Source organism: Dama dama, chromosome 10, assembly GCF_033118175.1.
Source record: "Dama dama isolate Ldn47 chromosome 10, ASM3311817v1, whole genome shotgun sequence".
NCBI lineage: Eukaryota > Metazoa > Chordata > Mammalia > Artiodactyla > Cervidae > Dama > Dama dama.
In genome coordinates, this window is record NC_083690.1 from 39,385,686 (window position 1) to 39,411,045 (window position 25,360).

The 25,360-nt window shown below is 60.6% G+C and overlaps 1 protein-coding gene across 6 annotated transcripts in view; it reads left to right on the forward strand.

Moving 5' to 3' along the window:
* Positions 1 to 25,360, forward strand: part of TNRC18 (trinucleotide repeat containing 18) — an 88,383-nt gene that overhangs the window by 26,095 nt on the left and 36,928 nt on the right. For 4 of the 6 annotated variants that reach the window (XM_061153689.1, XM_061153684.1, XM_061153686.1 and 1 more), the window contains exons 2-10: positions 850 to 1,005; positions 3,500 to 3,625; positions 4,105 to 5,832; positions 13,687 to 13,789; positions 14,031 to 14,236; positions 14,761 to 14,907; positions 15,391 to 15,581; positions 16,887 to 17,316; positions 18,830 to 19,816. In XM_061153689.1, coding sequence (XP_061009672.1) covers positions 885 to 1,005; positions 3,500 to 3,625; positions 4,105 to 5,832; positions 13,687 to 13,789; positions 14,031 to 14,236; positions 14,761 to 14,907; positions 15,391 to 15,581; positions 16,887 to 17,316; positions 18,830 to 19,816 — 4,039 coding nt within the window. In that variant the 5' untranslated portion in view covers positions 850 to 884. The remainder of the gene's footprint in view (positions 1 to 849; positions 1,006 to 3,499; positions 3,626 to 4,104; positions 5,833 to 13,686; positions 13,790 to 14,030; positions 14,237 to 14,760; positions 14,908 to 15,390; positions 15,582 to 16,886; positions 17,317 to 18,829; positions 19,817 to 25,360) is intronic. The other 2 variants (XM_061153685.1, XM_061153688.1) reach the window with 2 other exon arrangements.

The window sequence follows — 25,360 nt, forward strand, 5'->3', positions numbered from 1 at the left end:
CATTTTGCTGATGAGCAAACCAAGGCCAGAGAAGGGTAGCCCCCGGCCCAGGTCTTGTAGGCAATCCCCCTGGGCTGTGAGCAGGGGGCCTGCCAGGGTCTCTCCCTAAAGGCGGGTGTGGGGCAGGAAGGAGGAGGCCTCCCTGCGGGCGGGGGCCTGGCCAAGAGGGGCGTGGCCAGGGTGGGTGTGGTTTCCACCCGGGCTGGCTGGCTGTCCCGCCTGCCTCCCCAGGAGGGACCCCAGTGGAGGGCTCCCGGGACTCCCTTGCTTGCTGTTCTCATTTCTTCCCCGACCCACTGGCTCATTCCTGTGGTTCTGGGTTGCCTTCAGAGTCCCTACTCACAGGCCGTGGGGGTCAGGTATGTCCCATCTCTGAGCCTCAGCCTCAGCATCCTCACCTGTTAAGAGGGCACACTGTTCCTCCCATACAGGGTTGGCTGAGAGTTGATCCCGGCGCCTGTCCAGGGTTGCCGTGGGGTCCTCGGAGGTCCTGCTCCAACTGAACCAGGGGTTCCCCTGGGTCCAGGCACTCAGAACCTGAGTCCCTTGCCACCTCCTCATTCTGTGTCCTCTGGAGGTCCTCCCCCGCCGGGCCCCAGCTTTCAGCTGCGGATGAGGAGAACCACACCCCCTGGGGTCTGGGGAAGAAAATGTCCTTCTGCCAAGAGTGCTGGGTGCTCTGGAGGCACCTGGGGTCTCTTTCTCCAGCCCGGAGTCTTGCTGAGTTGACCCAGGCTGGTGCTAAATTCCAAGGCGCTGGGGTGGGGTGGGGCGGAGGCGGGGAATTTGGGGCTGTGGGCTGGGCGGCGGGGGCCAGCTGGCTGCCTGACGGCCCCCTTCTCTCTGCAGGCGAGGCCTTCTTGGGCAGCTTTGTGGCCGGCGGGATGGGGCCGGCGGCCTCATCCCATGGGAGCCCGGTGCCCCTGCCCTCTGACCTCTCCTTCCGCTCCCCCACCCCCAGCAACCTGCCCATGGTGCAGCTGTGGGCCACGCACGCCCACGAAGGTAAGGAGTGAGCCGGGCGGGCGGGCCCGGGCCGCTGTCCCCAGCACTTCTCAGTCTGCCCTCTCCCCTTCGCCCCACGGTCACCCCTCCGTGCTGCGTGTGGCCTGTGGGGCCCAGCCGTGAGCCTCTGGCCTCCGCTCCCTGCTTCAGGCGCTCAGCGATCCCTCCGGCTGCTGCCGCAGGGCCTTTACAGGTGCTGTTCCCTTGCAGCCCCTCACCCCAGCTCAGGGGCTGTCTCTTGTTCATTCTCCAGGGCTTGGCTCACCTCCCCCACCCCCATTCCCGTTCTCCTACTCGCTTGTGACCACACATTTTATCTGTGTGCTTTTTCATGAAATACCTGTCTTCCCAGCGGGGCGAGCTCTGAGGGCAGGGCCTAGTTTGTTCTGCTCACCGCCGTGTTCCCTACCCGCCTGGCGTGTAGCTCAACAGTAACTGTAATTGTGGGAGCAGTGGGGCCAGGCGCCACGGGGCTCTCTCTGTCGTTCTGCAGTGATGTCCCTAAACGTGGGGGGGTTGTCTACCGGTTGGCTCCCTGCCAGGCCTCCCTAGAGCCTCAGGTTCCCCTCTGTCACTGAAGGGATGGGCCTGGGGGGACGCTGCGTTCCTCCCTGCCCTGGTGCTCGGGTGGATTTTACATGCTGGGTGTTCACTGGCTCCTGGTGCCTCCTGGGCACCCTGGGGTGTGCTCCCGGCTCCTGGAAGATTGGGGTCTTGGGAGCAGCTGCTGCAGGTTCAGGCTTTCCTGGGCCTTTCACCACCCACTGTCTCCCCGCTTCCTCCTCTGTGCCTTGTCATTGAGCGCTTCCGTCACTGTCCTGACACACAGGGGCCATCTGCCTCTAGGTCTGGGACGCTGGGCAATCCTTCCGGGCTGGGGTCCGATCTGAGCTTCCTGTCTCCACCAGCCCTGGGGCAGTGGGGGTGAAGGTGAGGTGGGGGCTACCTCTGGTGCCTTCTGCTATCTGCTTGCCCCCTGCTTTCCCTGGGGCTTCCCAAATGGTGCTAGTGGTATAAAGAACCCGCCTGCCAACGCAGGCGACATAAGAGACGCGGGTTTGATACCTGGGTCGGGAAGATCCCTTGGAGGAGGGCATGGCAACCCACTCCAGTATTCTTGCCTGGAGAATCTTCTGGACAGGAGCCTGGCGGGCTACATACAGTCCAGAGGTTTGAAAAGAGTCTGGATACAACTGAAGTGACTGAGCACTGCATTCCCTGACTCACTTTTCTCCTTTGCCAACAAATACCAGTAACCATAGTAACGCTGTCGAACACGCAGTGTGCTTCCTATGAACGGAGCACAGCACACTTGAACTCTTCATCCTCAGAACAAGCCGTGAGGGAGGGACCGTTATACCCATTTTACAGATGCAAAAGCAGCAGGACCAAGCGCTGTTTCAGTGATGAAATGACCTGTATCATGTCCCTCATTGTTTCGTGATGCGTCAGTGTCCTTGCCGGTGGGGCTGCGGGAGGAGAGGCGGGCCCAGTGTGGCCGGGGATAGTCTTGCCTCCCTGGCCTCAGGAGGGTGTAACAAGGGGGCATAGGAGACCCAAGCACCTCAGGGGTGGCCAGTGGGCCCGGGGTCCTGTATCACCCACAGCCCAGGCGGAGAGGCTGGGCCCGCCCCCAGGGCCCCAGCACTTGCCCACCTGCTTGCCTGCTGGGCCTCCTTTTCTTGTGTACCCTTTTAGGCCTCTTGTTTCTTTTTCCATGGCCACTCTTCTCTGTCTTCTGTGCCCTGTAACTTACAGCCCTGGTTCTGGGCATCATGGGTGGGAGTGGAGGGGGCTTGAGAGGTTAGGAGGACCCCCGGCAGGAGGAATTCCTTCTTAGCAACACCTGCCTGGGAGTCCCAGCAGCTGGAGATTGTGCTGGGTAGGCTGAAGTTCAGAGAATGCTAGCGACTTGCTGGGGTTACACAGCAGAGAAGTTTAACCATTACACCCTTCAAACAAGGTCCACGTTGGCCTGAGGTTAAGAGTCCTGGTGACCTCAGTTCAAAGGCAGGCTCCTCTGCTCAGTGGGGTGGGGGAAAGGGGACCTTGGGCAAGTGGGCCACTCTGAGCCTCAGTTTTCTCATCTGTAAAATGAGGATATTAAGAGTATCTGCCTCACAGAAGTCTTTTTTTTTTTCCCCTTCTCTGAAATGTGAATGGGAATTGGACAAAGGCAAAGCAGTTGAAAGGGCTTTTGGTCTCTGATGAGAACTGCCACCTGCATCATCATCGTCATCATCGCCCTCCCCTGGAGCCAATTTGATTCCCTTCCCGGGGGATGCAGGAGTCCCAGTGGCTGCCTGGGACTGCAAGGAGGCCTGGCATGCCAGGACTGGGAGGGGGCAGTCCTTGCTGTGGGAAGCTGGCGCTAAACCTCAGGGCTTCCAGCACCAGGGCGCGGGGCCTGACAGCCACGAGCAGCAGAGAGGATGGAAGGAGCCCCCTGGGGGGCGGCACAGGGGTCTCAGGGGGTCTTTTCTCTCTCTTGCAGGCTTCTCCCACCTGCCCAGTGGGCTGTACCCGTCCTACCTCCACCTGAACCACCTGGAGCCCCCCAGCAGCGGGAGCCCCCTCCTCAGCCAGCTGGGCCAGCCCAGCATTTTCGATACCCAGAAAGGTCAGACGGCAGGAGTGGTGGGGACACTTGGGGGTGGGCTGTGGAATGGGATGGGGGGCAACCACTACCCCAGCACTCCAGACCACCACCCTGACTGTGTTTCCCAAGACTCCAGCCCCGAGAGGCCCCCACAGGCTCCTGGGGCCCACCCATAGCCTTCTGGGACCTCCTAGCTGTTGGGTCCTCATCTAATCCTGTTGGGCCCTCTGGGCAGCTCTTAATTCTGGCCTCTCCCCCTTTCACAGATGAGGAAACTGAGGCTCAGAAAGGTTAGTAGGGGGCCGAGATGGAGGTTTCAACTTGTTTTTCATCCATTTCCAGAGCTGCCCTGTCCTGAGCCACACTGCAAGCAGTGTGTGGTCCTCCTCCGGGCCCTGCCTCCGAGCCCCAGAGTCCAGGGCCCGGAGTCCTTCAGGCCTCCCTTGGCTCTGGACCAGGCAGTGGGGGCATTGGCTCACGGCTGCGCTCTTTCTTTGCAGACGGCTTCTACCTGCCCGCCCCGGGGGCTCCGGGCGCCCTGCACTCTCACACGCCCTCCTCCAGAACCTCCGGCGGCGGCCACTCCTCGGGCGCCTCGACCAAAGGCTCTTCTCGGGAAGGTCCAGCCAAGGAGCGGTCGGGCCGAAGCGGGGAGCCGCCCCCACTGTTTGGCAAGAAGGACCCGCGGGCCCGCGAAGAGGCGGCGGGGCCGCGCGGCGTGGTGGACCTGACCCAGGAGGCAAGGGCGGAAGGCCGCCAGGACCGCGGGCCCCCGCGCCTCCTCGAACGCCTGTCCCCCTTCCTGGCCGATCCGGGGCTCCCGCGGGCGCCGGGTACGGCCGCCGCTGAGTCCAAGAGCAAAAACCCGCCGCCGCCACTGCCGCTGAGCCTCTGCAACGGCAGCGGGGACCTGGGGCTCCCCTCACTGGTGGCTGAGGGGGCCCGCGGCACCAAGGACATTGCACGCCAGGACGAGAGCGCGCGGCTGCGGCGCGCAGAGGCCCTGCTGCCCGGGCCCTGCCCATGCCCCTCGCCGCTCCCGCCGCCGCCACCGCCGCCAAGCAAGGGTCCGCCTGCGCCCCCCGCTGCCTCCGGGGCCTTCGCTGCGCCGCAGCCCACCCCCACTGGCGTCTACACCATCTTCCCCGCGGCGGCCGCGCGCGAGCCGGGCCGCGAGCACCGCGTGGTGGCACCCACCTTCGTGCCTTCCGTGGAGGCCTTCGACGAGCGCCCAGGGCCCATCCAGATCGCGTCGCAGGCGCGCGACGCCCGGGCCCGGGAGCGCGAGGTGGGCCGGCCCGGGGTCCTGCAGGGCCCGCCCGGGTCTCCCCGGCCACCCCTGGACCGGCCGGAGAGCCTCCGCGAGAAGAGCTCCGTGATCCGCTCGCTCAAGCGGCCGCCGCCCACCGAGGCCCCACCGGCGCGGGCCGCGCGTGCCTCCCCGGACTCCCGGGCCTACCTCCCCGCCAAGGAGCTGCTCAAACCTGAGGCCGAGCAGCGGCCCTGCGAGCGCGCCCTGCGCGGCCCCGCCGCCGCCACCGCCTCCCAGCAGGCCGCCAAGCTTTTCGGCCTGGAGCCCGGGCGGCCGCCCCCACCTGCCGGCCCTGAGCACAAGTGGAAACCTTTCGAGCTGGGCAACTTTGCCACCACGCAGATGGCCGTGCTGGCTGCGCAGCACCACCACGCCAGCCGCGCCGAGGAGGAGGCCGCTGCTGCCGCCTCCAAGAAGGCCTACCTGGACCCCGGGGCCACGCTGCCCCGCGCCGCAGTCACCTGCGCCAGGCCAGGTGCCGACATCCATGCAGCGGCCCATGGGCCCGGAGAGGCCTCCGCCATGCAGAGCCTCATCAAGTACAGCGGCAGCTTCGCCCGCGAGGCCGTGACCGTGCGCCCAGGCGGCTGCGGCAAGAAGAGCCCCTTTGGCGGCCTGGGCACCATGAAACCCGAGCCGGCGCCCACAGCTGCCCCCCGCGCCCAGACGCGCCTCCCACACCCGGGGGGCCCTGTAGCATCCGGCGGCCGACAGCTGAAGCGAGACCCAGAGAGGCCCGAGAGCGCCAAGGCCTTTGGACGCGAGGGCTCCGGGGCCCAGGGTGAGGCGGAAGTGCGACACCCGCCTGTGGGCATCGCGGTGGCTGTGGCCCGGCAGAAGGACAGTGGCGGAAGTGGCCGGCTGGCACCTGGGCTGGCGGACCAGGAGCGATCCCTGTCACTGAGCAACGTCAAAGGTGAGTCCTGAGTCCCACCCCCACCCCCGCACCTTTAATTCCCCGTCACCTCCCCACCTCTGGGATCCTTTCTCCCTGCCCATCCCTCTTCCACACCCTTCTCTCCCAGCCGTCCTGGTTGTATTTGTCCTTTATCCCCCTTGTGGACTGTGGCTGCTATTTAGGGTTTATTGCTTTTTCTGTTATGCACATAGAAGAAGGTGTAAAATGCAGGAAAAGAGAGGGACATAAAGGGACCGTTACATTTGTTTCCGTAACCCTGAACACCTAGAGATCTTCTGCCAGATTCATTTTCCCATCTGATCCGCAGTGCACTGTGATCTTGGGTTCTGCTTTTTTTTTCTTTGGCCCAGGTAGGTAGGCTTCTGCTTTTGCAAGCTCTGTATAAGTAGCGGTTTTAATGGCCTCTGTTGTTCCATCCAGAGCACTCACCATAGCTACCCTCGCCATTCCCTAGTGGCATTTCAGTTTTCCCTCTGATGTTTTTGTGTTTAGGAAGTGGCTCTGAATATTTTTGTGCATTGCGCCTCCCTGATATTTTGAGTCATTTTCTAAGAATAGATTCCGACGAATAGATTAGCTTTAAGCTTTCAATTCTAAGTCCTTGAGGGAGGTAATCATGCCTTACTTACCTAGTTCTGTGTTCCCAATAACTAGCATGGGGCCTGGTGCATGGTAGGTGTCTGATAAGTGGGGGAATGAGTGACTGAGTGTGACCGATGGAAGTCAGGGCCCCCCAGCATCCCTGTGGTCTCGACGATGGATGCCTTTGTGACTTCTTAGGTTGCTAGAGATTTTATATGCTTGTTTGCAGTCTGTTTCATTTTAGACTACTCAGAGTTGTGTTTTATTAAAAAAACAAATGTCGTTAAGCTGGGTAGGGAGTAATGGTACATTTCTTTTAATTACTGGTGAAGTTGAATATCTTGTCGGAAGGGGGTTGATTGGTTACATTTAGTTTTGTCCCTTGCATATTTTCCCAGTTGGATTCCTTCCTGGAATTTTGCATAGTTGATACTTACGGCATTTTGGTGGAACTCTGGGCTTGGGCTGCCCAGAGAGAGCCCAAGTGAAAGTGAAGTCGCTCAGTCGTGTCCGACTCTTTGCGACCCCATGGACTGTACCTACCAGACTCCTCTGTCCATGGGATTTTCCAGACAAGGGTACTGTAGTGGGTTGCCATTTCCTTCTCCAGGGGATGTCCCCAACCCAGGGATTGAACTCAGGTCTCCCGCGTTGCAGGCAGATGCTTTACCCTCTGAGCCACCAGGGAAGCCGAGAGAGCGCCCAGCGTTGAGCCAAAGGCCCCACCTGCAGGTCGGGCGCCGGCCCGCTCTGCTGGCCCAGGTGTGTTAGCGTGTGGAGGTGTGGGCGTGGCCAGCTGGGCTCAGAGCCCGGGAGACTCAGGGAACCTTTGTTGAATGACTGACTGAAGCCGCGGTTCTGTGTGGAGCACCCCTGCCTGGAGCCGGAGAGGCCTGCCCTCAGACCCTCGGAGCTCGCTGAGGCCTTGCCTGACCTAGTCTGCAGTCAAAAGTCTGGATGTCAGCCCTTGGCTTGGAGGTGGCTGGCTGGGTGGTGGACAAGCCCTCTTACTAGGTAGATCCTTCTGGGAAAGAAAAGACCTTTTGGGGGTCCTTTTTGTAGAAGAATGCTCATGAGATGCGATAATGGCCCTCCGGCTGGGATCTCTTCCTGATATCCAGCGTACCTGTCTGTGCCCCCGGGATCTGTGTCTGTGGTTGTGAGTGTGTGTGTGAGAATGTGTCTGAGGGAATGTGTGTAAAAGAGTATAGGTGAGAATGTGTGTTTTAAGTGTGTGTATGTGAGAATGTTCGTGTGTGAGGGAAGGTGTGTGAGAATGTGTACGAGGGAATGTGTGTGTGAGAATTTGTGTATGAGGGGGTGCGTGTGTGTGAGAGAGACAGAGAATGTGTATGAGGGAATGTGAGTGTGAGAATGTGTATGAGGGAATGTGTGTGTGTGAGAATGTGTATGAGGGAATGTGAGTGTGAGAATGTTTGTGTATGAGGGAATGTGTGTGTGTGAGAATGTGTATGAGGGAATGTGTGTGTGAGTGTGTATGTGAGAATGTGTAAGAGAATGTAGATGAGAATGTGCATGTGTATGAGGGAATGTGTGTATGTGAGAATGTGTATGAGGGAATGTGTGTGTGTGTGAGAGAGAGAATGTGTATGAGGGAATGTGTGTATGTGTGAGAGAGAGAATGTGTATGAGGGAATGTGTGTGTGTGTGTGTGTGTGTGTGTGTGTGTGAGACAGAGAGAGAATGTGTATGAGGGAATATGTGTGTGTGTGTGAGAGAGAGAATGTGTATGAGGGAATGTGAGTGTGAGAATGTATGAGGGAGCGTGTGTGTGTGTGAGAATGTGTATGAGGGAATGTGTGTGTGAGAATTTGTGTATGAGGGTGTGTGTGTGAGAATGTGTATGAGGGAATGTGTGTGTGAGTGTGTGAGAATGTGTAAGAGAGTGTAGATGAGAATGTGCATGTGTGTGTGAGAGAATGTGTATGAGGGAATGTGTGTGCGTGTATAAGAGAGTGTAGGTGAGAACGTGTCAGTGTAGGTGAGAACATGTGTGTTTAAGCGTGTGTGTGTGTGTGTGTGTGAGAGAGAGAGAGAGAGACAGTGTGAGAGAGTGGGAGCCGGGAGCAAGGAGGGGATGGTCTGGGGATGAGGGCTTCAGGAATCTTGGGGCTGAGCCTGTTTTCCTGTTTCCTGATGACAATTGGAGTGTAGGTGATTGGAACCTTGATGTGAAAAAAAGTGAAGTGTTGATTACTCAGTCGTGTCTGATTCTTTGTGACCCCATGGACAGTGCAGCCCACCAGGCTCCTCTGTCCATAGGATTCTCCAGGCAGGACTACTGGAGTGGGTTGCCATTCCCTTCTCCAGGGGATCTTCCCGACCCAGGGGTGGAACCAGGGTCTCCTGCATTGCAGGCAATTTTTTGTTTACTGACTGAGCCACCAACTTTCCTTAAAAAGAAGTCCCCCTAAGAAGCGGGTTTCCCCCTAATCTGGATGGCCTCAAGGGAGGAAGGAGTTGGCATCATCCTAACTGAGTGGTAGTTGTCAGCCTGGTGCCGCTGGGCCCTCCCAGCCTCCTGGCTCCTCCTGGTGGAGTGAGCCCTTTCCCTGGCAGTGGGTTCAAGTCTAGGCTCTGCCTCTTGCAGCGATGCAACCTTGAAGCAGAGGCCTAAGCCCTCTGAGCCCTGGTGTCTGCATTTACTGCGTGGCGCTAGGAGGGCTGCCTCGTTCCCTGGTGCCTGGTGGGCTGATGGGCACGTAATAGGTGCTTCATAGACAGGTCTGCCTTTTCTCTGCTCACATTCAGAGTCTTCAGGGCTCAGAGTTTCTGCCCTAAGCCTGAGATCCTTTTTGAGAAATGTCCCAAGGGGGCTCCCTCAGGGTCTGGTCTGGCTTCAGGGGTCTCGGACCCTGAGATGGCTGAAGGACGGCATCGTGTATGCCTGTGAGCCCTGGACGGCACTGCCGATGCTTGAGAGGCCAGCAGACTAGCACTGTCCCTGCCATTTAGCCGGGGGTGGGTGCAGGCAGCCCCGCATAGCCCCAGCCAGCGTCTCCTCCCACGGCCCCCAGCGGAGGATCTGTTCATCCCTCAGCTTCCAGACGGGAGAGCAGGGCCTGTGGAGCTGGAGTGACGTGCCCTGGGTCACTCGGGCCAGAACAGGCGGGCTGAGCTTGCACCCGAAGCCCAGGGCTGTGCCTCCTGCCTCTCCCCCTTGCCCGTTGTCAACTCTGCGGTGGCGTCAAACTGGGGACCAGATCTGGGGGGCTGTGATGGTGCCCCCCGAACCCTGCCCCACTGCCCATATCGCCCGGCAGAGCCGGGGTCGCGCTGGCTGTAAGCAGTGCTGTTGACCCCAGACTCGAACAAGCACGTCGTCAGCCGCAGCCTTGGAGAGGCACAGACGGAGTCCAGGAGGAGGTTGCCATGGGAACCGGGCCTCAGCCTGGGCAATAATGGCTGGGATTAGAGTCTGTGACCCTCAGAGAAGCTGTCACTGCTGGGGACGCGGGCCCCGGGGCGGGGCTGCAGACAGGCAGTGGCTGTAGGGCTGCGTCTCCCGGGTGCTCACCCTGTGCGGGCTCTCTGCCTGGGGGCCATGCACCCCGGGGCAGGCGGGCAGGACAACTCACTCAGACCCCGACGCCAGCCTGGTGCCTCCTCGGCAGTCAGGAGTGTGACCTGGGCAGTTCCTCTGCCTGCTCGTGCCTCGGTTTCCTCATCTGGGGCAGCTGGGGTGAGGGCTGAAACCCCCCTCCCACTTGATGACCACTGGATGAATGTGTGCATGGAGCGGCCCTCGGACCCTGCTGGGCACAGGGGTGGCTTGAAAATCACCAGAGTTCATGCCTTGAGGGCTGGGGAGGGAGGGTCTTCTGTGTGTGTGGGAGCTTGGGCTTGGCTCCCCTCCACCCCACATACTTGCCTCCTGGAGGAACTGGCCCCCCGCCAACCTGGACCTCAGCAGAGACAAGCTATGGGCCTTCTTGGTTTGCTTGTTCCCAGGCGGTTTTCAAAGCCTTAGTCGGATCATGTCTCATCCCTGCTCAGCACTTCCTCTGGCTTCTCCTTTCACCTTGGACGGAATCTCAAGCACGTTCCCTTCCACGGCCCGCAAGGCCCTGAGTGCGGTCTGCACCCCCCTCTTTCCCCTGCGTGCTTTCTTCTTTGGTATTCTCACCTGGATGAGGCAGGCACACTCCTGCCCCAGGGCCTCTGCACCTGCTGTTTGTTCTCTCTGCATCGCCCTCTAGATGTTCTCATGAATTCCTTCATTCACTCCCCGTATGTATGCTGAGCTCTTCCTGTGTCAGGCCTTGGGTTAGGGCAGAGGTAGATACCTCGGAGTGGAACTGCTCAAGCCAGAGATGAAGGATAACCACCAGGCAGAGTGGCTGTGTGATGCGCTCAGTGCAGTGAGGGAGACGAATAAGGGAGCGTGATAGAGGAGCGGTGGTCTGGGAGGGCTTCCTGGAGGAGGCAGCATATGGGCTGAGGTCTTACTGGGGAGACTGAGGAGTACAGGGGACGGGCGCGCGCACTCTAGGCGGAGGGAACCGTGTGTGTGGCCCTGAGTGTGGCTGGGGGTGCACGGGTGACGGGACAGCTGGGCAGCCTGGAGTAGGAGGGATGGGGTGAGCAGGGGTTAGAGGGAACAGGTTGATGCAGGAGGTCAGGATGGTGCCTGGGCCGCTGGGCCACCGTGGTGGAGGGCGTGTCACATTTGTTTGGACACCAGCTGAATGTGGAAGGAGCAGTCTGGGGCTCTGACCTGACGGACCCTGCGGGTGGTGGCTTCTTCAAGCTGGGCTGGCCTGCCTGCAGGTTTCTGGTGGGGCCTGCAGTGGGAAGCCCTTGAGGCCTATGCAGTGACAACCAGGGCAATGGAGAGGTGTCAGGCCTGAGGACTGAACTCTTGGGGACAGGCCACACTCCAGGCCTGTGACCCTTCTGGGATCACCAGCTGTTTGCCAAAGCCTGTCCCCCACGGCAGCGTGGGCCCGTGCACGGAGGGCCCTGGGGGTTTCTGTGGCCTGGGCGGCCCTCCCCTGGGGAAGCTGTGTGCTCTGGGATCACCAGGAGCTCTTTGCCAAAACCTGTCCCCCACTGCAGCGTGGCCCCATGCACGGAGGGCCCTGGGGGTTTCTGTGGGCCTGGGCGGCCCTCCCCCGGGGAAGCTGTGGCTCTGGTTTCTCAGTCCAGCTGCAGGACCCTGAGTGGCCCTGCCCAGAAGTGTGGCCGCCCTTTAGGGCCTCATTTCCGGGGTGGGGCCCACGAGCAGGGTCCCTTCCAGCCCTTGGTGAAGGGGTGGGCGGGAGGGTGGGCGCGGGGTCCCCTTTGACTTGGGAACCACACTGACTCTGGTGGCTTGGGCCTGGGCATCCTGGCTGGGTCTCACCTGCTCTTCCACTGCCCACCTGTCCCCTCTGCCTCCTGGCCTCCTGCCACGAGCCGGGCACAGTCGCGGGGACGGGGCGCTGGCACACACAGAGGGTCTACTCTGCACCTGCATGCAGTGAGGTGGCGGGCGGCCTGGCTCTGTGACCCACGGGGGCCGGTGGGGAAGACTTCACCCATTCTCACCCCGCCCGCCTGGTGCCCCAGCTCGCTGGTTCTTCTCTGCTTAACCGCGGATGCTGCTTCCTTGTTGCCCCAGGGGCTTCTGGAACTCCTGGGGCTGCCCCTGGTGGCCCCCAGCCCATCTCCAGCTGTCTCTTGAGGGGTATCCCTTCCCCGACCTGCTTGGTCCATCGGGCACATGGGCTCGTGGCTGTCCCTCCCTGCCCGCTCGCCTCCTGTTCCTGGCGGTGGGCTCCCACCTTCCTGAAAGTAAGGGGAAGCTGCCTGCCACCCAGAGCCTCTCCTGGGGAACAGTTCTCAGGAGGTCTTTGGGAGTTCCTGGTGTTAGGGGTGCAGGAGGGAAGAAACTAGGGGAGAGGCTGATGGCAGCATGCCAGGTTGGATCCCTGCCCCCGGGGGCTGTGCCGGGGTGGGGGGCCTGCTGGTGGACCCCGGAGAGGGGGCCAGGACACGGGTCTGCAGCAGAGTAGTAACTGACAAGGTCCATGTGCTGGCGGGCCTGGGGGCGGCTTCCTCCCCGAGTGCATCTCTGGAGCCCCGGGTGGGTGGACACTGGCCCCAGGGTGGCTGATCCTAGGGAAGGAATTAGTCTAGCCTCAGTGGGTTTCTCTCTATTTTTGGTTGCTGCCTGTGGACTTCCTCGCGTTGTGACTAGCTGGGGCTTCTCTCTAGTTGCAGTGCACTGATTTCTCATTGCTGTCGCCTCTCTTGTTGCAGAGCAAGGACTCTAGTGCGCACGTGGGCGTGGTCTTTGGGGCTCCAGGGCTCTGGAGCATAAGGGCTCAATAGCCGTGGTGCACGGGCTTCGCTGCCCGGTGGCATGTGGGATCTGCCCGGCCCAGGGATCAAACCCATGTCCTCCACATTGGCAGGTGGATTCTTAACCTCTGGACCACCAGCAAAGTCCTTGGTTTCGCTTTTGAGAAAAGTCTTGGCTGCCGACTGAGTGGTCTCTGCCGCTGGTGGCCATACCCGCCTCCTGGGCCCTGGCCTGCCTCCGCAACTGTGCACACTCTGAATTTTGACTCATGGTGTAGAAGACACCCGGGGAAGAGGGGCTGGGGAAGGTGGTGAGCGAGGAGGGCTGAGCTCCTGTGGAATGGGTCAGGGCTTGGGGACCTGCCCTCTCTGCTTTGGGAGGGGCAGGGAGCCCAGGGGAGGTGCAGCGTGACCAGCTGTGGGGGTTGGGGGGTGCCTCCTGGGCACCAGGGCAGGGATGGGCCAGCCGGGGGGCAGCCCCACACCCTCTAGTCGCCCCCCCACCCCACGTGCATAGGGTCCTCTGGTTTCAGTTTTCTGTCTTGATTTTGAAGAGATCAGCCACACGTGTGCAACCGCCGGAACCATGGCGGGGCCTCCGGGTGGCGGCTGGCTCCCCGTGACCCGGGCTTGACTGCGCCTCTGCATGGCGACCGCTCCTTTGGGTTGTGGTTTTCCATCTGTCTTGACCCGCCCCCGGCACCTGCCTTTCCGGCGCTAAAGGAGGAAACCCTGTCCCCGAGTGCCTCTCGGTTCATCCTGGGTTACAGCGCTGTCCGTTTTACGACCTTTTCCTGCACCTTCCCGGTTACCTGGGAGAGTTACAGGTGGGCTCTTTGAGGGCGGTGGAGGGCCGTTTCTGGGCACAGAGGACGTCTGGCCAGGGTGACGGACCCGCTCAGACGCTGAGGGCTTGTTGGGGGCCCTGAGTGGGGCTCACTTCCTCCTCTCCCGCCCGCCCAGGGCATGGCCGAGCCGACGAGGACTGTGGCGATGACCGGGCCAGGCACCGGGAGGAGAGGCTGCTGGGGGCGCGGCTGGACCGAGACCAGGAGAAGCTGCTCAGGTGAGGCCTGGGGGGCCCCCGGGGCGGGATGGGTGGCCCTGTGTGGGCGCGGGGTGGTCCTGCACATGTGGGAGCCTTCCTGGGGAAGGCCTGGGGCCCCCTGCTGAGCCCCAGCCGGCTCTTCTGCCCCCGGGTGCCGAGCAGTGGCCTGGTGTCCCCCGGTCCCGTGGGGCGCCCCTTTTTCCCTCCCCCTCGCCCCGGGGCCGTCCCAGACTCACTGCCGCCTCCGCTCCCCTTCCAGAGAAAGCAAGGAGCTGGCCGACTTGGCCCGCCTGCACCCCACCAGCTGTGCTGCTAACGGCCTGAACCCCAACCTCATGGTGACCGGCGGCCCGGCGCTGGCGGGCTCTGGTCGCTGGTCCGCCGACCCTGCGGCCCACCTGGCCACTCACCCCTGGCTGCCCCGCTCGGGTAGCACATCCATGTGGCTCGCTGGACACCCCTACGGTGAGTCGGGGGTGGGGATAGCGGAGGCCTGAGCAAGGTGTTTCCGTCGGAGCAAGGTCCTGGGCGCTGGTGCGGGGTGGGACCCCTCCTCTCTCGTCCCTGTAGTTGACCTCTCTCGCTTGTCCGAAGCGAAAAAGGGTTAGTCACCCAGCCGTGTCCCACTCTTTGCAACCCCGTGGACTGTAGCCCACCAGGCTCCTCTGTCCATGGGATTTCCCAGGCAAAAATACTGGAGTGGCTGGCCCTTCCCTTCTCCGGGGGATCTTCCCAACCCAGGGATCGAACCCAGGTCTCCTGCATTGCATGCAGATTACCATCTGAGCCACCAGGGGACCCCTGGTCATCATTAGCGGCCTCAGCCTCGTGGGGCTCCTCTGCCAAGCCTGTTGGTGGACAGTGGTCAGAAGGGGGAGAGGGTTCAGAGCCAGCCAGCCCTTACCCTCGGCTTCCTCCACGGAGGCCCAGGAAGGGAGCGCGCGTGGGGAGTGGCCCCTGGCACTGACTTGGGCCTGGGTCTCTCCTAGGCTTGGGCCCCCCTTCTCTGCACCAGGGCATGGCGCCTGCCTTTCCGCCTGGCCTGGGGGGCTCCCTGCCTTCAGCCTACCAGTTCGTCAGGGACCCCCAGTCGGGCCAGCTGGTGGTCATTCCCAGCGACCACCTGCCTCATTTTGGTAAGTGGTGGTCCATGGTTGGGGGCAGGGGCTGTGATGGCCTCATACAGTGAGGCTGTCCCAAACGCCATGGGCCTCCTGTGGTGGGGAGGGGGTGTCACGGAGCCGCAGGGGTCCCTGTTCTGATGAGCTCCTACCCAGAAAGCCTGTGTGGAGAGCCACGGCGGGGCTGCGCGGTGCCCCAGCCCTCAGCAGCCCAGTTTGCAGAACACTGGGTGTCGCGGGGGGAGGTGTGGAGTCGCCACGTCGGCCACTCCCGCTGTGTGGCCTCTGGGACCCCCGCGTGGGCCCCGGGGCCTGGGGTGTGGCTGAGGAGAAGGGGACCAGCTTCTCGGCCCCCGGGAAGCCCCCGGAGGCCCGGCTGAGCCCGCTCCGCCGCCGTGTGAGCGCGCGGCCCCTCCCTGGGCCTCGGCTTCCGCGTCTGTGGAGTGGGGCGGCGGGCGGCGGGCGCCGGGCGCAGCCTCAGGGCCCCCTCGCCCACAGCGGAGCTGATGGAGCGGGCCGCGGTGCCGCCGCTCTGGCCCGCCCTGTACCCGCCGGGCCGCGCCTCCCTGCACCACGCCCAGCAGCTGCAGCTCTTCTCGCAGCAGCACTTCCTACGGCAGCAGGAACTCCTCTACCTGCAGCAGCAGGCGGCCCAGGCCCTGGAGCTGCAGAGGAGCGCCCAGCTGGTGGTGAGTTGGGGTGGGCGCGTGGTCGCAGGAGGGCCGTGGGGGCCGTGGAGACCCTTCTGGGAGCCCGCTCCCACTGATGGCGAGGCAGAGGGGTCAGCTGGTAGAAAATCCAGTTCTGGACTGGGAGGGAGAAGAAGAGGCTGGTAGTCAGGGAGGGCCCTCTGGAGGTGGTGACATCTGCCCAGAGACCTGAAGAAGTCAGTTGTGGAGGAGCCCTCTGGGCAGAGGGGACAGGGTGAGCAAGCCCTAGAGGCGGACAGAGCCTGGTGGGGGCGTGGGGGGTGCAGGGAGCCATGGGGAAACCGAGGCAGGAGAGGCAGACCCGTGGACGGGAGGTGTTTGCCTGGGAGCTGAAGGGATCCCAGTGGGCTCCCGCTGTTTCCTGAGCCCAGCCTGGCCCAGCTGGGCGCTTGATGGCCTGGGCTCCCCTCTCGGGCCAGGGCTGGCCTCCACCTACGTTGCCTGGTCCCATGAGGTGGGTGGCACTTGGTGTCCCCCTGTGTAGTGACTCCCTAAAGCCCACAGCCCTCCTGCCTTCTTGAAGGTGTTCCTACACACCTGTCCTCTGCCCGGCCGCGTCCCTCCTTTTTCGTGCAGCAGCCGCCCTGAAGGACTCAACAGAGATGACATACAGCGCATGGGGCCCTGGTTTTGAACCTTTAGTTCTGCCACGCCTGGCTGAGTGCCTTTGGGCGAGTGAATTCACCTCTCTGGGCTCCAGGTTTCCTCCTGTGGAAATGGAGCAGCTGTTAATTTCTGTGTCATTTCTGTGTCATCGAATTCTTTATTGAGATTTCACAGCGGTGAGGGTGGGGGCTTGGAGCCCTCTGCACGGCGTATTTGTGTGCGGACAGCCCACGGGCCCAGGCTGCTCTTGAACCGTTTCCTCTCGGCCCGGGAAGGCTCACCGTGGTGGTGTTTAAGAGCGCGCTGTGATAGAGCAGGGGAGGGTCCTCAGGTAGTGAACCCTCCATGCAGGCAGCTGTCCTTGTCCCATGGTGGAGCTGGGGTGGGACAGTCCTGCGTCTTCAGGAGCCCCCCACCTCTGCCTGGCCCCCCGCGCTCTGTCTCTGGGGGTCCTGGGGCGGGGATCAGGGTCTAGACCAGAGGTTCCCCAGCCCCGTCTGCTGGAATTCTACAAGGAATGCTGTGCTTGTTACGCGAGCCGGGACGGAATGTCCGTCTCTGGCAGGGTCCTGCAGCCCCCAACCCCACCTGGAGTTCTCCGTGGGCCGGGGTAGCCTGGGGCCGGTGCTGGATGATGGGTCCTGGCGCGCTGACCCCGCCTGTCGGCCCCCTCCACAGCAGGAGCGGCTGAAGGCCCAGGAGCAGCGGGTGGAGATGGAGGAGAAGGTGAGCAAGCGCAGCCTGGAGGCCGCAGGCAAGGCAGGTCTGGCCGCCGCGGGCCCGGGGCTGCTGCCGCGGAAGCCCCCTGGCCTGAGCACCGGCCCCACGGGCGCCTACGGCAAGGCCATGAGCCCGCCGCCTTCTCCCCGCGCGTCCCCTGTGGCTGCCCTGAAGGCCAAAGTCATTCAGAAGCTGGAGGACGTGTCCAAGCCGCCCGCCTACGCGTACCCCGCCACGCCCAGCTCCCACCCCAGCAGCCCGCCGCCCGCCTCCCCACCACCCACCCCGGGGGTTGCCCGCAAGGAGGAGGCCCCTGAGAACGTCGTGGAGAAGAAGGACTTAGAGCTGGAGAAGGAAGCCCCCAGCCCCTTCCAGGCCTTGTTCTCAGGTAGGAGCTGGGGAAACGGGTGTCCCGTGCGTCACTCACTCATCGGTTCAGCCGGCCATTCCTCCTTTCCCTGTTGAGCGCCTGCCATGTTGGCTCAGCCAGGAAATTCCTTCTGGTGTTTTGGCCAAACCAGTACGTGGCCTGCTGTCAAGCTCTGGAACGAGCTGTCAGCCATCGTCTCTAGAGTCTTCCCTCGGTTGTAGGTCAGGGGAAATGGGTGTAATGTTAGAAGTAGGTCCTGAGGTCAGGAGGCCTTGTTCTGAGCATTGAACAAGCAACGCCCGTAAGGTGTTCGGCGCCACGCCGCCTGGCTCACAGGTGCTGCGTTGTCATACTGACGATGACAGTACCTTCCGGGTCGTGCCCCCGCCCACGTGTGGCACGCATGCGCCCTCTTCCGTGTCCCGTGTCCATGGGGACACGCAGTGGGTGGCCTCGGCCCGTGGGAGGACGTGAGCTCGAATTCCAGAATTCAGACTTCGGCCGCTGGGATGCTGTGTGGTCTTGGGCCGCACGCGCCGCTCTCTGGGGAGAGCCGATGTCTTGTTGACAGTCGAGTCAAGTGTGGAGCACAGGCCAGGCTGCAGTGCCGGGTGGGGTGCTCCGTGCATCTGTCTCCCCTCTTTGGTTCCTGTTCAGCTCTTACTGCTTGCACGCCCGCCCGCCCCCCTGACGGGGCCTGATGCTGCAGAGTCAGCTGCACACGACCCTGCTCTCCGGGAGATCACACTTTGAGGCGGGGGGAGGTCAGAGGTAACAAGGTGGGCGGCCTCACAGTGTTACTGTCAGTTTTTTAACAACTTGAATGTCCCCAGCTCTGCTGAAAAAGAAGAGGTGGGGCTGGTGGGTTCTTGCGGGATGGAGGACAGGCTGGGTGGGTACCGTTTCGGGTCTTTTTTCTTTTTAATAACTTTATTTTGGCTGTGCTGCCTGGGGCTTTGCCCTCGTTGCGGGGAGCAGGGGCTCCTCTGTTGCTGTGCATGTGCTTCTCGTTGCGGTGGCTTCTCTTGTTGCGGAGCTCGGACCCTAGGGTGCGTGGGCTGCGGTTGTTCCGGCTGCCCTGCCCTGGAGTGCGGGGTCGGTAGTTGCGGTCCATGGACTTAGTTGCTCTGTGTCATGTGGGATCTTCCCGGACCAGGGATCGAACCCATGTCTCCTGCATTGGCAGGTGGTTTCTTTACCACTGAGTCGCCAGGGAAGCCCCCTGTGTAGGGTCTTATTACCAGATCCTTCTGGTCCAGCGTTGTGCCGGATGCTCAGTTTGTGGGCACCAGAGACAGAGCCGTGGATGGGTTCTGCCTTTGAGACCTGAAGACCCCTGGGGACTGCAGGGTGGCGGATTTTTTTCTCTCTGGGACCCAGATGTGCAGAGAGGTCCTGGGGTTCATCAGGAGCCATTGGGAAGGGCTTCCAGCCCTGCAGGGCGGCCGAGGAGAGAGGGTGGCAGGTGGGTGGGTGTTGACGGGGACACGGGGCTGGAGGGGGCCCCCACTGACCTGCGTGTCCTCTGCAGATATCCCAGCCCGGTACCCGTTTCAAGCCCTGCCGCCGCACTATGGGAGGCCCTACCCGTTCCTGCTGCAGCCCACGGCGGCTGCCGACGCCGACGGCCTGGCCCCTGACGTGCCGCTCCCAGCCGATGGGCCCGAGCGCCTGGCGCTCTCCCCTGAGGACAAGCCCCTGCGCTTGTCCCCGTCCAAGGTCCCAGAGCCGCTGCGTGAGATCCCGGACGAAGAGCCACTGGTGGAGCGGGAGGTGAAGGCGGAGGTGGAGGACATGGACGAAGAACCCGCCCAGCTGGCCTCTCTGGGGTCCCCACTGACGTTGCCCCCTGAGGATGCCCTGGCGGCCCCGAGCCCGGCGGGCGGCCTGCTGGAGGCCCAGGCACTGAGTGCCGGTGGCCAGGGGCCCGAGGAGCCCCCCGGGTGCCCAGACTTTGCCGAGGGGGCCGAGGGGGTCGATTCGCCCGGCCGGACAGAGTCCTGTGCGGCTGCCCCGGACCTGGGGCCGCGACTGACGCCAGAGCCGCTGGTGGAGGCCAAGGAGGAGCCGGTGGAGGTGCCCGTGGATGTGCCCGTGGCCGTGCCCTTGGCGGAGGCGGTGCCCGGCGAGGAGGACCTGGCCCAGGCGGCCCCAGTTGAGCCCCAACCCAGCCTGGAACTGCCGGACTGTGACATGCCCGTTGGGGAGGGCGAGTGCCCAAGCCTGGAGGCCCCCGAGGCTGGCGCTGTGCCTGGCGGCGCCTGCTTCCTGGAGGAGGCGGGCTCTGAGGAGTTCCTGCCCAGCCTGGAGGACCCGCTGGCCGGCATGAACGCCCTGGCGGCGGCCGCAGAGCTGCCCCAGGCCCGGCCCCTGCCCTCCCCGGGCACTGGAACTCCGGCCCTGGAGACACTGGAGGCCGCGCAGAGCCTCGTTCTGGAGCAGAGCTTCCTGCACGGCATCACCTTGCTGAGCGAGATCGCCGAGCTGGAGCTGGAGAAGAGGAGCCAGGAGGCGGCAGGTGAGGCTTCTGGGGGTTGCTTTTCCCCCCTTGGCCTATTTTTTGTTATTTATTTTTGCTGCGCACTGGGGAACCCTCACCCTAACCCTACCAGTTCCCCGACCAGAGCACACAATCCTAACCACTAGGCCACTGAGAAACTCCTGCTTTTTCCCTTCCTATAAAAAAATTTTTTTTTTAAAGTGGGATTTTTAAAGTTTCAGAATCTCTAGAATATGGTTTATTTCTATTCACTTTTTTCCCTTTGTGAATTAATTCTTTAAAATTGTGGTAAAATACACTTATCGTAAACTTTACCACTTTAACTGTTTTTTTTCTTTTTTTGGTGGGGGGGTCTGTGCTAGCTTTTCATTGCATGGGTTTTTCTCTAGTTACAGCGAGCGGGGTCTACACTCTAGTTGGGGAGCATGGCCTCCTCCCTGCAGTGACTTCTCTTGTTGCAGAGCACAGGTCCTAGGGCGCTTGGGCTTCAGTAGTGGCAGCTCCAGGCTCTGTAGTTGGACGAGGCATTGTGGGATCTTCCTGGATCAGGAATGGAACCCATGTCTCCTGCATTGGCAGGCAGATTCTTTACCACTGAGCCACCAGGGAAGCCCCGCCTTTACCATTTTTAAACGTACAGGGCAGTGGTGTTATGCAGTCACTTTGTCATGCAGCCGGCTTATGGGTTTCTTAGTGGTGAAACTCCTCCTTGTTCTGTCTGTGGTGGATTAGCAGGATGCGTTGCAGTGGGAGCGACAAGACTCACTGGCTTAGGAAAAGTCGGGGGGAATTTTTTTGGCTTGTGGATTCACAGTGTGTCAGTAATGAGGGAATGTTTCAGGTACGGCTGGATCCAGGTGCTCAAGCCAAGTCATCAGGAGTTCTTTTTTGCCTCTTCCCTGTCCCTCCCTCTCATAGCTTCACCGCCTTCCACTGGCTTCATGCAGGGTGGGTCCACTTTCCTCATGGGGGTCACTGATATTTCCTCCCAAGCCCACGGGCCCATGGACTGCAGCCAGCAGACACACAGAAGAGGCCACCTCTCTGCTGGTAGCTCTGGCGAAGATGCTGTGATTCACTCATTAGTTGGCTGACTGTGGTTCATGCTTTTTGCAGAAGCAAAGCCTGTATCACAGGAGATGGGATGGACTGGGCTGGTCCTGCCCAGCCCTGGATGGGGAAGCAGTCACTTCTAGGATGTAGGTGTGTGTGTAGGGAGGTGGTCATCCTCAGAAGGAATGGAGTGCCTGCAGTGACTTCTGGACTGGCACAAACCCACTGACATTCAACATAGAAATCGAAGTGCTCCACGAAGTACGTAAAGCGCCAAAGGGTCAGGCGTAGCCTGGCCAGCCTGCACTCCAGCCAGAACACTCGCGGGGGCGGGGGTGGCGCACAGCTGGGGGGGGGTCATGAGAGCAGTGCAGGGTGTTCAGCCGTATTTCCTCTAGAACTTGTTCTACACTTGCACAAGTTTCTAAAATTAAGATCATTTTGTAAGCAACTTTTGTTACCTGCCTTTTCCACTTTGTTGTCGTTCCAGTCGCTACCTTGTGTCGGATTCTTTGTCCGATCCTTTGTGACACCATGCACTGCAGCCAGGCTTCCCTGTCCTTCACTGTCTCCTGCAGTTTGCTCAGACTCATGTCCATTGAGTTGGTGATGCCATCCAACCATCTCATTCTCTGTCGTCCCCTTCTCCTCCTGCTTTCAATCTTTCCCAGCATCAGAGTCTTTTCCAATGAGTCAGCTTTTCGCATCAGGTGGCCGAAGTATTGGACCTTCAGCTTCAGCATTAGTCCTTCCAATGAATATTCAGAGTTGATCTCCTTTAGGATGGACTGGTTTGATCTCCTTGCAGTCCAAGGGACTCTTAAGCACTCTCAAGTTCTTCTCCAGCACCCCAGTTTGAAAGCATCAGTTCTTTGGCGCTCAGCCTTCTTTTCCCCTAAGTATATTCTTTATTAAACATTTTCAAAACTGTGCATTCTTAAAACATTTTTTGGAACTATGCAGTTTTCTGCCTGGTGGAGGCCCCAGCCTTCAGTTGAGACCCAACCCTCAATTGTCAGGCATTTTAATTTGCCTTCTTTTCTGTAATTTTCCTTCCTTCCTTTTGCTGTTGTAAGTAATGTGATGATTCCTCTTGGAGAAAAATCTTTGCCCACACCTCTGCTTTCCTCGGGGGTTTGTTCCCAGGGGTGGAATTGCTGGGTCAGAACCAGATCTTTTTCATCATCAAGGTCCAATGCCCCTTTCCTGGAAGCTTGGACGAGTGACACCTACCTCCCTGCAGGCGTATGTTGCTTTGTGGGTTTTTTCTTTTTTGGGTTGCAGTGCTTGGGCTTCTTGCTGCGGTGTCCTCTCTGGATGTCGAGCATGAGCTCTGGGCGAACAGGCTTCAGCAGTTGTGGCACGTGGGCTTAGTTGCTCTGTGGCTTGTGGAATCATCCTGGACCGGGAACTGAACCTGTGTCCCCTGCATTGGCAGGTGCATTCTTAACCACTGGATCACCAGGGGAGTCCTGTTGTTCAAGTTCATTGTTTCTTTTCTTTCATTTAAATAGTTGAGTACAAGTTTTTTTTTTTTCCCCCAGAAGACAAATCCCTCTTGATGTCCTGCCAGCTGGTGGGTTTTCAGTGGGGACCACACAGGCCAAGGGGCCTCTGGAAAGGAGAGGGCTGAGGATGGGTCACCAAGTTTGGGGGCCTCTGCCTGCTGTTGCCTGTCTTCACACTGCTGCCTGATTCATGCACTCATTCAGCTCCTTCTGTATGCCCAGCAGTGTTTGGTACCAGCAGTGAACCAGGCCATCCGCGTGCAGCCCTCAGCACTGTTCGGGTGACAAGTGGGAGGCCCAAACAGTGGGAGGGGGTCAGGGCAGGGGTGGTAAGGTGGTCTCCCATAGCAGATAGCCAGGGAAGCCCCTCTCAATAGGTGGGGGAGGGAGATTCTTCTGGGGAAAACTATGCCAGGCTCAAGGAAGAGCAAGTGCAAAGGCCCTGGGGCGACTGTTTGCCCCAGGGTAGAACAAAGGTGAGGAGGCCAGGGCCTGGAGGGGAGCCCCGAGGGGAGAGTGATTGCTAGGAAGTGGGATCACTGGGGAGGGTGGAGGTCATCTTTTATTCACTTGGAGTGAAATGAGGGGCCATTGGAAGGTGGATTTGAGTTGCACTGATAGGATCAGACCTAACTGCAGTCTCTTTGGGGGCTGTGTGGGGGGCCGATGCCGGGGCGAGGGCCGAGGTGGGGAGACCCAGTAGAGGCTCCCATCTGCACCCGGGCCCAGGGTGGTGAGGGGCGCACAGGTGCGGGCAGGTGGGTTCTGGGTGGACGTTGCAGCCAGCAGGCTTTGCGAAGGGACTGCGGTTGGGTGTGTAAGGACGAGGCTGAGGGTTTTGACCCGAGTTGCTGGAAGAGAAGAAAGGTTTCTGAGGCGGGGAAGCAATAGGAGGCGCGCGTCTGGGGAGCCCGGCGGCTGGCATGGATGCGGATGCTCCTGGTGGTGCCCTGCACTGCCCTGGGCGCTCTGCAGTGCGGGTCTGGCGGCCTGAGCGTGGGCTCTGTGATCCCGGGGCGGGGGCGGCGTTGGGCTGGAGCGGGCGCTTGGAGACGCCGGTGTGCAGGGGTGCGGGCACCACACGGACAGGGGAGGGCCTGGGGGCCCTTTGCCTCCAATAGTCACAGATGGACCCTGAGCATCGGTGCCCTGCAGAGTGCCTGCAGGCCTGGGCCATGAGTGGTCCCGGTCATGCGGCAGGCCCCGGGCTCCGGAGCTTTCCCCACGGCCCGGCCACTTCCTGGCGCCGCTGGCCCTCCTGCTTTCCTGCTTCTGCCGGCAGGCAGCAAGCCCGGTGTCCCAAGGCGAGCGGCCGTCCTTCCCGCCCTCTGGCACCATAGTCTCTGTGAGGGATGCCTGGTCCCATGGAGGTTCCAGTGCGTGTCGGGCCCGTTCCCCAGTCACCTCTGCGTTGGTACAGCCGCAGGGCTGGGGTGTTAGCTCTGGCTACTGTAATAAACATACAAGCGCGGCGGGGTGGGGCGGGGGGCTGAGTCTCGAGTAATGAGTGTGTTCTCATGACTCTAGAGGCTGGGCACTCTAGATCCAGGGGTCAGCAGGGTTGGGTTGGCTCCTCCTGAGGCATCTCTCCTCAGCAGGCCTGTGGAATTCTTCCATGTGTGTCTGTGTCTCCAAACGTCCCCTTTTATGAGGATGCAGTCTCGCTGGATCAGACAGAGCCCACCCTGACGCCCTCTTTAAAGGCTCTGACTCCTGAGGTGTGATGGTGTTAGGGCTTTCCATGTGGCCTTGGGGGCACACAGTTTCTGGCCTCGGGCCACCAGGCTGCCCTCTCTGTCCTGGGTGCCCCAGCGAGGCTGGTGCGTTGTGGGGTGAAGCAGGCGATGGAGTCGCTGCGTGGTCCCCTCTGATGGAGCAGCTCTCCCCCGCCTTACCCAGTGACTGAGAAGCTGGCGGCTTGGAGGACCTGGAAGGGATTAGGGTGGGGTGTGGCACCTGGGGGGTGGGCCACATGCTTCAGTCTAGTGCCGGCTGCTTGAGGCTGGTGGGGCTCACTGCTGTGTGGTGTCTGTAAAGACCCAGAAAAGCAAAACAGGGACTCAACTCACGCCCCTGGTGACATGTGGTTGGGACTTGAGGGGAGCGCTGCTGACACCTAGTGGTGAAGGCGAGGACGCCTCTCAGTGTCCCAGGACGATGCCCCAGAGCCGCCCTGCAGCATGTGAATGGCGCCAGGGTTCAGAAGCCCTGATCTGGGCGATACGCTCGTTAATGTCGACGTTGGGGAGTTCTGCGTGTTGAACTCTGCATGCTGGTTGTGAAGGATATACTTTCCCGGGACTTCCCAGGCGGTCCAGTGGCTCAGACTCCACGCTCCCAATGCAGGGTGACCGCGTTCGATTCCTGGACAGGGAAGTAGATCCCACATGCCCCGACTAGGAGCTGGCGTGCCACAGCTAAAGGTCCTGCATGCCACACGGAAGATCGAAGGTTCTGCGTACCACAACTAAGACCCAGTGCAGCTAAATTAATAAATACTTTCAAAAACTTTCTTTTTAAAAAGAGAACATATTTTTCTCCTCGAGTACACCTGGACTGTTCTCAAAAATTGATCATATGTTAGATCACAAAGGAAACATCAGTTGGAAAATGAAAACTCATGTTATTTTCGTAGAAAGACTATGGAGAAGTAGGTTCTCAGGTACCACTGTTGAGATCCTGAGTTGCTGCAGTGTTTCTGAAGGGCAGTTGGAATATTCATCAGAGATGAACACACATACCTTGATCATGTTAATTGCACAGACAGGCACAGTCTCTGAAAAATTCCTGTCTGTTTGCTACCAAAAAAAAAAAAATCTGGAGCCACCTGAATGCCATCAGTGGGGGATTGTTTAGGTAAATTAAAGCTTATCGATCCGAGAGAAAAACTAGGCTTCTGTTACTCGGTTTCGCTGCATAAAATTGCTGATGTTCTAGTGGTTCTGACTTACAGAAACGGCACTTTCTGTTCGGGTTCAAGCTACAGTATGAATGCGTGTGT